The 14,582-nt window shown below is 51.2% G+C and overlaps 1 protein-coding gene across 5 annotated transcripts in view; it reads left to right on the forward strand.

The window, feature by feature from the left end:
• The window catches only part of PIH1D2 (PIH1 domain containing 2), a 178,280-nt gene that overhangs the window by 608 nt on the left and 163,090 nt on the right, over positions 1–14,582 (forward strand). The window contains exons 1-2 of one of the 5 annotated variants that reach the window (XM_075328436.1): positions 76–158; positions 10,685–10,885. In XM_075328436.1, the coding sequence (XP_075184551.1) occupies positions 10,697–10,885 (189 nt within the window). In that variant the 5' untranslated portion in view covers positions 76–158; positions 10,685–10,696. Of the gene's footprint in view, positions 1–75; positions 159–1,148; positions 1,250–1,403; positions 1,470–10,677; positions 10,886–14,582 lie in introns of those variants that run through there. The other 4 variants (XM_075328438.1, XM_075328437.1, XM_075328440.1 and 1 more) reach the window with 4 other exon arrangements.

Consider the following 14,582-nt stretch of genomic DNA (forward strand, 5'->3'; position numbering starts at 1 on the left):
CCTCACAACCACCTCCAGACCGCCGGCAACTGCCTCTAGACCACCGCCAACCACTTCCAGATCACCGATAACCACCTCCAGACCACTGACCACCGCCAACCACGCGAACACCTCCAGACTTCCGCCTTCTGTCCACCGCCAACCACCTCCAGACCACCGTGTGTATCTACCGGGGCTACGCCATTACCTCACAAGTCGTAATAACATCATGGTTTGCAGGAACGGATTAAATTAGAAAAAAAAACGGCAATTCTCACCTCAACGTTCTGTATCGTTAAAGTCACAAAAATAGCAGAATTTTTCATCGTCCGATTCACTTGTATCCTGCCAGCCGCTATTTTGTTGGATTCTTTCTAGTCCTGGGAAGGAAAGAGTTAAATATAATGAAAGCTTATGCTCCAGTGTATGAGGGTCCGGCGCAGCCGCCCCCGTTCGGTCCTCCGCCTGCTTTCTTCAGAACTCGGGTGGGCCGCGGCATGCACTGTACTGCGGTCACCCATGTGAGGCCGAAGAGCGAGCGGAGAGCAGTGGAGCCATCTTATATAAAAGAGTATCCGCTTTTATTACTTGTAGCCGCCCTATTACTGTGGGGTCTGGAGAGATCCTGTAATCGGCTTTTCGCGAACATTTTGATGTGGATGAATTTCAGGAAATTTCGCTCATTTCTACTCCCCGATGCTCCCTACCGGTCTCTACCTCCCGCAGTGATCACGTCATGTGACCACAGCAGCCTATCATTGCCTTTAGTGGTATCATGCCCCATGTACCGACACAAGCGCTGAGCACAGTGATTGGCTGTGTGGTCTGGTCCATGCATAATGTAAGCAGAGACCAGAGGGGCGCACTGAATCCGGATTGGTGGGAAGGGTATGGGCTTCTAGTTTGTTTTGGTTTTTTTTTTTGTTTTTTCTTTTTTACACTTGGCTGAATTTTAAAATCACTGAAACCCCTTTAATTTGTTGGAAAAGGGTATTAAAACAACAAAAATAACGATTTCCTGCCACTAACAACCCTTTACCTGTCACCACACTGCCAGCTATGCAGCTACAAGACACCACCTGCTGGGAAGCGTTAACATGAACTGTAGGGGTCCTTGAGCTGGATACTCTCCTCCCTCCCTTTTTTTTTTTTTTTTATTTTTTCTTCTGCTCCGCTTCACACTCAAGTTGATTTTGTTAAATTTGAACAGATTAAAATTCACAGATCGTGATCCCAAATACGTTTATTTTCTCCCAATTTTTTAATGAGGGTAAAGATAATTATTTTTAAATATAATATCTATGATCTTCTTACTTTAGGATTTAGAGGAAATAGGCAGGTGGTTTCTGCTACCTCATCTGAGAGCTGCATTATGTAGCCAAAGACGCTCTGAATCCAATGATGTATCACTTAGATTACTGGATGCAGCGGTTCTGAATAGTGATGAGCAAGCACTACCATGCTCGGGTGCTCAGTACTTGTAACTAGAGGTGAGCGGGCACTACCATGCTCGGGTGCTTAGTACTCGTAACTAGTGATGAGCGGGCACTACCATGCTCTGGTGCTCAGTACTCGTAACTAGTGATGAGTGGGCACTACCATGCTCGGGTGCTTAGTACTCGTAACTAGTGATGAGTGGGCACTACCATGCTCTGGTGCTCAGTACTCGTAACTAGTGATGAGTGGGCACTACCATGCTCGGGTGCTCAGTAGTCGTAACTAGTGATGAGTGGGCACTACCATGCTCGGGTGCTCAGTAGTCGTAACTAGTGATGAGCGGGCACTACCATGCTCGGGTGCTTAGTACTCGTAACTAGTGATGAGTGGGCACTACCATGCTCGGGTGCTCAGTACTAGTAACTAGTGATGAGCAAGCACTACCATGCTCGGGTGCTCAGTACTTGTAACTAGAGGTGAGCGGGCACTACCATGCTCGGGTGCTCAGTACTGGTAACTAGTGATGAGCTGGCACTACCATGCTCGGGTGCTCAGTACTAGTAACTAGTGATGAGCAAGCACTACCATGCTCGGGTGCTCAGTACTTGTAACTAGAGGTGAGCGGGCACTACCATGCTCGGGTGCTTAGTACTCGTAACTAGTGATGAGCGGGCACTACCATGCTCTGGTGCTCAGTACTCGTAACTAGTGATGAGTGGGCACTACCATGCTCGGGTGCTTAGTACTCGTAACTAGTGATGAGCGGGCACTACCATGCTCGGGTGCTCAGTAGTCGTAACTAGTGATGAGTGGGCACTACCATGCTCGGGTGCTCAGTACTAGTAACTAGTGATGAGCAAGCACTACCATGCTCGGGTGCTCAGTACTTGTAACTAGAGGTGAGCGGGCACTACCATGCTCGGGTGCTCAGTACTGGTAACTAGTGATGAGCTGGCACTACCATGCTCGGGTGCTCAGTACTAGTAACTAGTGATGAGCAAGCACTACCATGCTCGGGTGCTCAGTACTTGTAACTAGAGGTGAGCGGGCACTACCATGCTCAGGTGCTTAGTACTCGTAACTAGTGATGAGCGGGCACTACCATGCTCGGGTGCTCAGTACTGGTAACTAGTGATGAGCGGGCACTACCATGCTCGGGTGCTCAGTACTGGTAACTAGTGATGAGCGGGCACTACCATGCTCAGGTGCTCTGTACTGGTAACTAGTGATGAGCGGGCACTACCATGCTCGGGTGCTCAGTACTGGTAACTAGTAATGAGCGGGCACTACCATGCTCGGGTGCTCAGTACTCGTAACTAGTGATGAGCGGGCACTACCATGCTCGGGTGCTCAGTACTCGTAACTAGTGATGAGCGGGCACTACCATGCTCGGGTGCTCAGTACTCGTAACTAGTGATGAGCGGGCACTACCATGCTCGGGTGCTCTGTACTAGTAATGAACAGTCGGATGCTCGGTTGGGCTTGACTCGAGTACCTGAGTATAATGGATGTGAATGGGGGACTCAAGTATTTTTCTGGGAAACCTTCTGGAAAGCACAGCCATTATCTCCTGGCAATAATGCAGGCTCCGCCTCTGATCAGGGACCTGACTGATGACATTCCAGTACATCATATGTCAGGATGGGGTTAAACACCTGTGAAAATTGTTTTGTTTTTCAATTTGATTTATTGTTGCTGAGAAAAATAACTTTTATTCTTTATGCAAATTATCTCACAAGTGTTCAAAGCCAAGAAAGTTCTGACTCCATCACTAAACCCCTCTCATCGCCTTCTCTCCTAGGAGCTGATTGATGAGATTTCTCTGCTGGATGCATAGTGCTGTGCGATACCCGTCACATGGGGGAGAGATTAGTCCGGCCGGCCTGCTCACTTACCTGGCTTGGCACCGCCCACTGGACACATGGTTAAATTTATTTGCATAAAAAAAAAAGTTAGAAATTCTTGGAATTCTGTTTCAGTCCAAAAAGATATACATTTTGCAGCTGTAAATCTCCACAGTTCTTGGTTTTGTGGAGTTTTCATAAATCTGCTAACTGCCTCCATGGGTTGAGACCTCAATATTAGATCATTGGTGGTCTCTCAGCACCCCCAGATCAGCCGTTTGAAGCTGCAGGGGGCACTGGTGTGAATGCTGCAGCCTCTTCAGTGCTTACAGCGGATCAGGCTATGTGTGTATTTCTTTGTCGCTCTATTGGGAGACCCAGACAATTGGGTGTATAGGCTATGCCTCCGGAGGCTGCACAAAGTATTACACTCAAAAGTGTTAAGCCCCTCCCCTTCTGCCTATACACCCCCCGTGCTCTCACGGGATCCTCAGTTTTTTTGCTTTGTGCGAAGGAGGCAGACCTGCACACATAGCTCCACAGATTAGTCAGCAGCAGCTGCTGACTATGTCGGATGGAAGAAAAGAGGGCCCATATAGGGCCCCCAGCATGCTCCCTTCTCACCCCACTTTTGTCGGCGGTGTTTGTTAAGGTTGAGGTATCCATTGCGGGTACGGAGGCTGGAGCCCACATGCTGCTTTCCTTCCCCATCCCCCTTAGGGCTCTGGGTGAAGTGGGATCCAGGATCGGTCTCCAGGCACTGAGACCGTACTTATCCACAACTCCTGAGGAGCCTGCTGGATAGGAGCCGGGTATCGATCAGGGACAGGGCCCTGCATCTTTGAGGTACTCTGTGTCCCCGTGGGGACCGCGCACAGCAGCACTCCAGCATTGCTGGGTGTGCTAGTGCACCGGGGACTGCGGCGCTGACCGCCTTTGGTGCCATTATACACTGCAGCGGTGCTGAGTGTATTTGTGTATGGGGACGGCCGCGCTGACCGCCGCCGCCATTGTTTTTACTTAGGCGCGGCTGGGACTTGTAGTGCGCCGGGGACTCTGCGCTGGCCGCGCTTTTACGGCGGCCGCGCTTATAACTAGAGTCCCCGGCTTTTTGGGCCTAGTCTCCGTTCTTCCCGCCCTCAGCCCTGCCAGTCAGGGGAAGGGCGGGACGCTGCACAGGACGAGCAGCACTGAGGGCTGGAGCATGCTTTGCATACTCCACCCCCCTCACTGTGTACCGTGTGACTCCAACTCCCGCACTTTCTCGGTCACGCCCACGACTCCCTCATCTCCTCAGGACGCCGGCAGCCATTACTGTCAGCTCCTAGGACGCTGCAGAGGGGAGACAAACGCTGGGGGACCCAGGCACGAGTTCAGGGGGCCACACAACCGCTTTAAGCGGGCGGTGAGCAGCACCTGAGGTGCTGATTACACTGGTGTAGTAGTGTGTTTAGAGTTTACATCTTTGCTATACTTTACACTGTATGGTGCACAGTCAATTTTCTGGTCATATACCCTGTGGTGTGGCTCAAGGAGCAACAAAACACAGGCTTACTACGCTGCCAGCGCCGCATGTGCAATCCGGCAGGTTCCATTGACCCTCATGGTGGACCCCTATGGCATTTGTTCAGCCTCTGCTCAAGGGGTCCCAGGGACAACAACCAAACAGATCCAGGTGACAGGGACTGAGTTTGCAGTTTTTACTGACAGACTTTCTGAGACTATGGCTAAAATACTAGAAGCTTGCAGTCCAGACTGGTATCTCAGACCATGGGCACTGTACAACACTGCCCTCTATTCCCCTCAGTTGGAACAACAATGTTCCCCCGGGGTGTCTCATAGATCCCAGGGTGAAGTCTCTGACACGGACCGCAGTCCCAGACCGCCTAGGCGAGCTCGCTTAGACAACCCCCTCGACCTCATCACATTGTTCAGGGTCTCAGAGAAATGACTCTCTGTATCAGAAGAGGAGGTAGCTGATCAGGATTCTGATCCTGATGCCGTTCTCTACCTTGATATCCCTGAGACGGACGCCATAGTGAATGCTCTTATTGCGTCCATAAAAATGATGCTGGATGTTTCTCTCTCAGCTCATCCAGCAGAAGGGTCACCCTTTCAAGGTCCCCCAAGAGCACAGCGAGTAGGTTTCTGGATCACTCTGACGTCTCAGAGGCAGTCCAGACACACCGAGTTTGTCCGGATAAGCGTTTCTTCCAAGCGCTTTAAGGATACACGTTATCCCTTCCCCCCTGACGTGGTCAGGGCTGGACTCAGTGTCCCAAGGTGGATTCTCCAATCTCTAGACTGGCGGCTAGATCCATAGTGACAGTTAAAGATGGGGATTCGCTCAGGGATGCCACGGACAGACAGATGGAGCTCTGGTGGAAATCCATCTATGAAGCCATCGGCGCGTTTTTTGCTCCAGCATTCGCAGCCGTATGGGCGCTCCAAGCTATTGCAGCGGGTCAGGCGCAATTGACGCACTTACACGTACGTCTGCGCCGCAAGTGGCGTCTGTAACCTCTCAAACTTCGGCATTGCGTCCTACGCTGTTAATGCTGTCCTGGACTCTGCGAGCCGTACAGCGGTTGCAGCCGACAATTCGGTGGCAATACGCAGGGCCTTGTGGCTTCGGGAATGGAAGGCAGATTCAGCTTCCAAAAAAGTGCTTAACCGGTTTGCCATTTTCTGGCGACCGTTTGTTTGGTGAGAGGCTGGATGAAATCATCAACCAATCCTGGGAAAGGAAACATCCTTACCCCAGACCAAACCAAGATTACCCCAACAGAGAATCGGACAGTCGAGGTTTCGGTCCTTTCCGGGCGCGGGCAGGTCCCAATTCTCCTCGCCCAGTCGTCCTCAGAAGGGTCAGAGGAACTCCGATCCATGGCGGTCTAAGGCACGCTTTTAAAAAAACCGCAGGAGGTGCCGCCACCAAGGCGGCTTCCTCATGACCTACGGCCCTCACACCGCATCCTCGGTCGGAGGCAGGCTCTCCCGCTTTTTCAGACTTTTCGCTGCCACAGGTTAAGGACCGTTGGGTGTGGACATTCTGTCTCACGGTCACAGGATAGAGTCAACTCTCGTCCTTCGACTTGATTTTTCAGAACATCCCCGCCTCCCGAGCGAGCCGATGCTCTTCTGCAGGCGCTGGGCACTCTGAAGACAGAAGGAGTGGTGATCCCGGTTCCTCTTCAGCAACAGGGTCACGGTTTTTACTCCAACCTGTTTGTGGTCCCCAAGAAGGACGGATCTTTCCGTCCTGTCCTGGACCTAAAACTGCTCCACAAACACTCTCAGGGTCACTCGGTGATCCCTTACTTAGACGATCTGCTGGTCAAGGCTCCCTCTCAAGAGGCATGCCAGCACAGCCTCACCGCTACTCTGGATACTCTCCAGACTTTCGGGTGGATCATCAATTTTCCAAAGTCAAATCTGACACCGGCCCAATCGCTGACATATCTTGACATGGAGTTGTCATACCCTCTCAGCGATAGTGAAGCTTCCGCTGAACAAACACCGTTCACTACAGACGGGGGTGCAATCTCTAGGTCAGTCACTCCCCTTGAGGCGCCCCACGCACTTCCTCGGGAAGATGGTGGCAGCAATGGGGGCAGTCCCTTTCACGCAGTGTTCACCAGCGTCCTCTCCAAAGGGACTCCTACGCAAGGAGACAGGAAACCGACGTTCCTCAACAGGAACGTCTACCTCTCTCAGGCATACCACTTCATTGTCGAGGGGAAATTCCTTCCTTCTCCCATCCTGGGCAGTGGTCACGACGGACGTGAGTCGGTTTCAGTGGGGAGCAGTTTTTTCTCCACCACAGGGCTCAAGGTACGTGGACTCACCATTGAGTCCTCGCTTCTGATCAATGTTCTGGAGATCAGAGCAGTGTATCTCGCCCTAAAAGCGTTCCAGCAGTGGCTGGAAGGCAAGAAGATCCGAATTCAGTCGGACAACTCCACAGCGGTGGCTTACAGTCCGGCGGCTTCTGCTGTGGATGGAATCCACAGCCTCCACCATATCCACAGTTCACATCCCAGGCGTGGAACACTTGGGAGCAGACTTTCTCAGTCGCCAGGGCATGGACGCAGAGCAAGGGTCCCTTCACCAGGACGGGTTTCACGAGATATGTTGCCGCTAGGGCATGCCGGACGTCGACCTAATTGCGTTCCGGCACCACAACAAGGTACCGACGTTCATGGCACAGTCTTAAGATCCCAGAGCTATGGCGACAGACGCCTTAGTTCAACACTGGTCGCAGTTTCAGCTTACTTACGTGCTCCCACCGTTGGCACTGTTGCTCAGTGTGTTACGCAAGATCACGGCAGACTGCCGCGGCCGCCGCCGCGTCATCCTCGTCGCTCCAGACTGGCCGAGGAGGTCGTGGTCCCGGATCTGTGGCATCTCACGGTCGGCCAACCGGGGGCACTGCCAGACCGACCAGAATTGCTGTCTCAAGGGCCGTTTTTTCCATCTGAATTCTGGGGCCATCAACCTGGCGGTGTGGCCATTGAGTCCTGGATTCTAGCATCTTCGGGATTATCTCAAGAAGCCATTGCCACTATGAGACAGGCTAGTAAACAAACGTCCGCCAAGCTCTACCACAGGACGCGGAAAATATTCCTGTCGTGGTGCTCTGCGCAGGGGTTTTTTTTTTCTCCCTGGCCATTTGCCTTGCCCCCCTCCCTGTCCTTCGTTCAATTTGGACTGGAAAAGGGTTCGTCGCTCGGCTCCCTTAAGGGACAAGTCTCAGCGCTCTCTGTGTTTTTTCCAGAAGCGCCTAGCCAGACTTCCACAGGTACGCATGTTCCTGCAGGGGGTTTGTCACATCGTTCCTTTTTACAAGCGGCCGTTACAACCTTCGGATCTGAACAGGGTGCTGATGGTTCTTCAGAAACCACCATTCCAGCTAATGAGAGATATTTCTCTCTCACGCCTTTCGCAGAAAGTGGTTTTTCTAGTACCAGTCACTTCACTTCGGAGAGTGTCTGAGCTAGCAGCGCTGTCATGCAAGGCCCCTTTCATGGTTTTCACCAGGACAAGGTGGTTCTGCGTCCGGTTCCGGAATTTCTCCCTAAGGTGGTATCCCCCTTTCATCTCAATCAGGATATCTCCTTACCTTCTTTTTGTCCTCATCCAGTTCACCAATGTGAAAAGGATTTGCACTTGTTAGATCTGGTGAGAGCACTCAGACTCTACATTTCTCGTACGGCGCCCCTGCGCCGCTCGGATGCACTCTTTGTCCTTGTCGCTGGCCAGCGTAAAGGGTCACAGGCTTCCAAATCAACCTTGACTCGGTGGATCAAGGAGCCAATTTTCGAAGCCTACCGTTCGGCTGGGCTTCCGGTTCTCTCAGGGCTGAAGGCCCATTCTACCAGAGCCGTGGACGCGTCCTGGGCTTTGAGGCACCAGGCTACGGCTCAGCAGGTGTGTCAGGCGGCTACCTGGTCGAGCCTGCACACTTTCACGAAACACTATCAGGTGCATACCTATGCTTCGGCGGATGCCAGCATAGGCAGACGTGTTCTTCAGGCGGCGGTTGCCCACCTGTAGGAAGGGGCCGTTTTACGGCTCTATTATGAGGTATTCTTTACCCACCCAGGGACTGCTTTTGGACATCCCAATTGTCTGGGTCTCCCAATGGAGCGACAAAGAAGAAGGGAATTTTGTTTACTTACCGTAAATTCCTTTTCTTCTAGCTCTAATTGGGAGACCCAGCACCCGCCCCTGTTTTTTTGTGTACACATGTTGTTCATGTTGAATGGTTTCAGTTCTCCGATACTCCTTCGGATTGAATCTACTTTAAACCAGTTTATAATTTTTTCCTCCTTCTTGCTTTTGCACCAAAACTGAGGATCCCGTGAGAGCACGGGGGGTGTATAGGCAGAAGGGGAGGGGCTTAACACTTTTGAGTGTAATACTTTGTGCAGCCTCCGGAGGCATAGCCTATACACCCAATTGTCTGGGTCTCCCAATTAGAGCTAGAAGAAAAGGAATTTACGGTAAGTAAACAAAATTCCCTTCTTTGCCATTTTTTTTTGTGACTACAAAGATGCAGCGTTTTTGGCCGCAAAAAACGCACCCGCGGCAAAAACGCAGCGGTAAAAACACATGCGTCTTTACAGCGTTTTTGTGCATTTTTGGTTGTGTTTTGACGCGTTTTTCCAATACATTGCATGGGTGGAAAAACGCAGGAAAACGCAGAAAAGAATTGACCAGTGTGGTTTTTTTTTTTATAGTTCAAAAACGCAGCCAAACAAAACTGCACTGTGCGGACAGCAAAAATCAAATCTCCTAGGCTTTGCTGGGGAAGGAAGTGCGTGCAGTTTTGAGGCCAAAAACGCACCCGAAAAACGTGCAAAAACGCCGCAAAACACGCACTGTGCACGCATAGCCTTACAGGAGGCTCATAACCACCTCCTGGTATTTTAAGGATCAGCAGCGCAAGGTATCACATGAGCGCCTCAACATTGCTCCACCAGGAAAGAAAAGCTGTGGAATTATGGTTAATGACAGGATGGATGGACATGTTAATGATATGAAAATGAGCAAAAGTGAAACCTTGGGCAATAGCAAAAAAGCCACAGATGCGGCGTGCTGGACTAAAAGCAATGGAGTGGCTGCACAGGTGCGTATTGGTTAAAAAAAATACTTAGCCGCCCTGCTGCTTGCCATTTTGTTTCATGTTTTTTTGTTTTTTCTTTCTTATGCCATATCACACCGCGCCTTCAAGACTTATAGCTGCTTCCAGGCCCCAGAGGTCCCTGTGCGCCATATCTTCTTGCAGTAACTTCCGAGGCCTGGATGTGGTTGGAAGCCCTGGGCCATAGTGTAGAGGCCGGAGAGGTGTAGTGCAATGTTGGAAATAAGAAGATTGGATAGTGAGCTGTCCAGGCAGTGAGGTGCGATTTTTTTTTTTTTTTTTTTTTTTTTTTTTTATTATTATTACCCCGATTTCTGATCCTGTTCCACTTTGCATACACATTTGGGTTACGGATCAACCTATAGAACCTACCTACTTTGTAACCCCGGGAGTGCCTGTATGGAGTATGAACGGCGGCAGAACCTTCTTCTGACAACCATTGGTGATGGCAGCCGAGGATGTAAATGCGAGAGACACTTGTACTCCACTGAATGAATCAAGAGGGTTTTAAAGTTTTGTTTCCATGTTTTCACCATTTACATCTCATTATCATGTCTAACCATCATGTGATTTCCATAATTCCAGCACAGATGTTGCAATTTCAGTGTTGAGGAGTGTGAATGGGACTGCAATGCCTTCCTCCTCTAACAGAATAGACAGGAAAGTCCACACTTTTGCTTTCTTGTTACGTTGGTCAGGACTTGTGTAAAGATGACTTTTCTTTTTTTCTGTTTCTTCATTTAACGCATTCTCTTTCCATCTTTTTTGGAGAACACAGATTACAATCAAGATGGACACAACTACCGGTGTGACCCCAGACCAGCTGCTATCTCAGGTCAACCAGTTCTGGAGCATGCTGGATGACATGGCCGAGAACAACCCGCAGAGCTACCAGAACTTCATACAGCGACACCTGCAGGAAGGGAAGGACTTCATGGCGCCCCCAGAACCACACTGGTGTCTACAGACGAAAATACTGGTACAACGCTACTCATTACAGTTTAGGACTTTGTTAGATTGGTTTATTGCCCTGGCATTCAGCACAGTATAATAGTAAAGGTACCGTCACATAACGAGATCGCTAGCGAGATCGCAGCTGAGTCATGGTTTCCGTGACGCAGTAGCGATCCCTTTAGCGATCTTGTTATGTGTGTCACCTACCAGCGATCAGGCCCCTGCTGTGAGATCTCTGGTCCTTGCAGAATGGTCCAGGCCATTTTCTTCAAAGGCGATGTCCTGCTGGGCAGGGCACATCGCTGTGTTTGACACTGTGTGACAGTCCCCCAATGACTGCTGAGATCGTTATACAGGTCGCTACTGCGGCCTGAATCGTTCCTGCATCGCTGGTAAGATCTGACTGTGTGACATCTCACCAGCAACTTACCAGCGATCCCTATCAGGTCGCATCGTTTTTGGGATCGCTGGTAAGTCGTTGTGTGTGACTGGGCCTTAGGCTATGTGTCCACGAGAGAATGTAGCTGCGGATTTTTCTGCATCAAAATCCGCGGCTTTCCCGCAAAATCCGCACCTTTTCAAAGGTGCGGATTTGCCGCGGAATTGCCGTGGATTTTGGTGCGGATTTTTTTTTTTCCCCCAATTTTAAAGCCAAAAAATCCGCAACAATAATTGACATGTTGCAGATTTTTCCGGATCAAAATCCGCACGAAATCCGCTGCGGAAAAATCCGCAGCATGGGCACAGCATTTCCAAAATGCCATAGAAATGGCTGGGAAGTGCCTGAGCTGCAGATTTTCGGGAAATCCGCGGCTTTTCCGCGAGAAATCCGCGGCAAAATCTGCGCATTTTCCGCAGCGTGGACACATAGCCTTAAGGACTCTGAGTGCTGGGGGTAACTGGCGTCTGCAGACAGGAATGGACACGATACATACATTGATCTATAGGTGTGTACTGCAGCTATTTCAGCTAAGCTTGTCTCTAAGCATCCATAAGTATTAGCTGCGATATTCTGCAGGTTCTTTGTTTCCTTATTCTCCATCAGGACAGAGTGTTTGGACTTTCTCTGCTTTCTCTTTTTTTCTCCCCATGGGTAGTTCTTCTTTTCTTATATCTGAGAACATGGTCCTTTCCATCTTCTGCATTGTTCCTGCACGGTCAGGATAACCGCAAACACCAGGAGTAGAAGAATGGGTATGATTAATAATAATAATAATAATAATAATAATAATAATATAATATTTATTATTATAGCGCCATCAATTCCATGGAGCTTTACATGTGAAAGGGGTGTACATAATAGGGACAAGTACAATAATCATGAACAATACAAGGCACAGACTGGTACAGGAGGATAGAGGTCCCTGCCCGCGAGGGCCCACAGTCTACAAGGGATGATTGCCGCGCTGCCGCAGTCAGAGAAACATCCAGGAGTAGGCCAATTGTGATTTATTTCTGCGCGTTTCGAGAACCCTCTCCTTCCTCAGGAAAAATCACATATCATATGTTATCTTCCTGAGGAAGGAGAGGGTTCTCTGAAACACGCAGCAATAAATCACTATTGACTTAAGGCCAACGTTACACGCTGCGATATATCGCTAGCGATCGTCCCCGCCCCCGTCGTTTGTGCTTCACGGGCAAATCGCTGCCCGTGGCGCACAAAATCGTTTGGAGCCGTCACACGGACTTACCTGCCTAGTGACGTCGCTGTTGCTGGTGAACCGCCTCCTTACTAAGGGGGCGGTTTGTGCGGTGTCACTAAGCGGCCGCCCAATAGAAGCGGAGGGGTGGAAATCAGCGGGACAAACATCCCGCCCACCTCCTTCCTTCCTCATTGCCTGCGGCCGCAGGTAAGCTACAGTTCGTCGCTCCCGGGGTGTCACACTTAGCGATTTGTGCTGCCTCGGGAAGCACGAACAACCTGCGTGCTCAGCAATCAACGATTTTTTTTAAAAAAGTAACGACGTGTCAACGATGGACAATAAGGTATTTTCCATCGTTAACGGTCGTTACTTGCTGTGACACGCAACAACGTCGCTAACGAGGCCGGATGTGCGTCACGGAATCCGTGACCCCGGCGATGTATCGTAGTACGTCGTTGTGTGTGACGGGGCCTTACTCCTGGATGTTTCTCTGACTGCAGCAATCGTACCCATTCTTCTCCTGGTGTTTGCGGTTACATTCGTGGGGCTGCTGCAGCCGTCATTTTGGTCATTTCCAGTTGTGACATTTTCAACATTTTTTTGGAATCCTCTTTTCTCTATCGCTTTCATTGGGGGACACAGGACCATGGGTGTATGCTGCTGTGACTAGGAGGCTGACACTAAGTAGACATAAAAAGAGTTAGCTCCTCCCTGGCAGTATACACCCTGAGCCGGAGGCGGATCCATGCCAGTTTTTTGCTTAGTGTCGTAGGAGGCTGAAGTGGGCCCATATCTCTGTGAGCCAACCTCAGCCTAGGCTATTGCTTTTTTCCGTTTTTTCGTGCTATGCAGCGCCACTCAGCCTGCTCATCTCTTCTAGGTTTTTTTGTCTCTTCTGCAGGGTTAGAGTCCCCGCATCAGAGAGAACCCTCGCCTTCTCCTCCCCTCCGGGTACCGTCCCCAGGGTTGTCTGAGGCTCGAGACGCCAGGCCCTATCCCCCTCCGGCCCCATGGTACCACCCCAGGGGCTGATTGGGGACCGATATTTATAATTTTTGTAAGGGCACACTCCCCGTCGGCCCCTATGGTACCGTCCCAAGGGGTGCTTCTGGTGGAGGCGACGAGGGATCTCTGCTCCAGGACCCGATGTCAGGATCACAGGCTGCAGCGCAGGAGCACTCACAGCACCAGGCCTCCCCCAGCGTTCTTACTCCTACCCTGGGCCTAGGTAGTGGATCTCTTCATGCAGTCCAGGAGCGCTCTGCATCGTTCCCCAAGCTCCCCAGCGCTTTCCCCCCCGATGTCTCCCAGGGGCAAACTGGACTCACCGGCAGCCGCAGCATCAGAGGATGGGGCCGTGAATCAGAGCGACGTCGCCAGGACGCAGGTAGGATCTTCTCCACGCGCAGCGCTGCGCTCCCGGCGGCCGCTCACTAATTTAGCTCCCGGCTTCGGGCCTACCTCAGGCCGGTGCGCTCCGCCCTCCTGTTTGCGTGGGCGCGTTTTTCCGGCCACGCCCCCCTCGACTTCTGCCCGGAGACAGCCAGCTCCGTGCGGCGGCACGCCCCCATTCCTCCCAGCGTCCCCTACCATACAGGACCCAGGGAGAGGATCACAGCTGCAGTGCAGGAGCGCTCAGCAAAACCAGGCCTCCCCAGCGTTCACAGGGGATCGTAGTTACACAGCGCAGGAGCACTCAGCAGCTCGGCAACTCTCCAGCAGGCAGGATGGGACCGAGGATCTCAAAGACGCCGGCAGAACACAGGTAGGACTTCTCTGCGCTCAGCGCTGCGCTCCCGGCGGGCCACCCACTAATCTAGTTCCCTGCTTCGGCCTACCTCAGACCATCAGCCCTCCGCCTGCCCGTGTTGCGCGAGCGCGTGTTTTTTCTTTGTCGCTCCATTGGGAGACCCAGACAATTGGGTGTATAGCTACTGCCTCCGGAGGCCACACAAAGTATTACACTTTAAAAAGTGTAACCCCCTCCCCTCTGCCTATACACCCTCCCGTGGATCACGGGCTCCTCAGTTTTATGCTTTGTGTTGAAGGAGGCACACATTCACTCATGCTCCCATTTTA

Source organism: Anomaloglossus baeobatrachus, chromosome 11 (genome assembly GCF_048569485.1).
Source record: "Anomaloglossus baeobatrachus isolate aAnoBae1 chromosome 11, aAnoBae1.hap1, whole genome shotgun sequence".
NCBI classification, from domain to species: Eukaryota; Metazoa; Chordata; class Amphibia; order Anura; family Aromobatidae; genus Anomaloglossus; species Anomaloglossus baeobatrachus.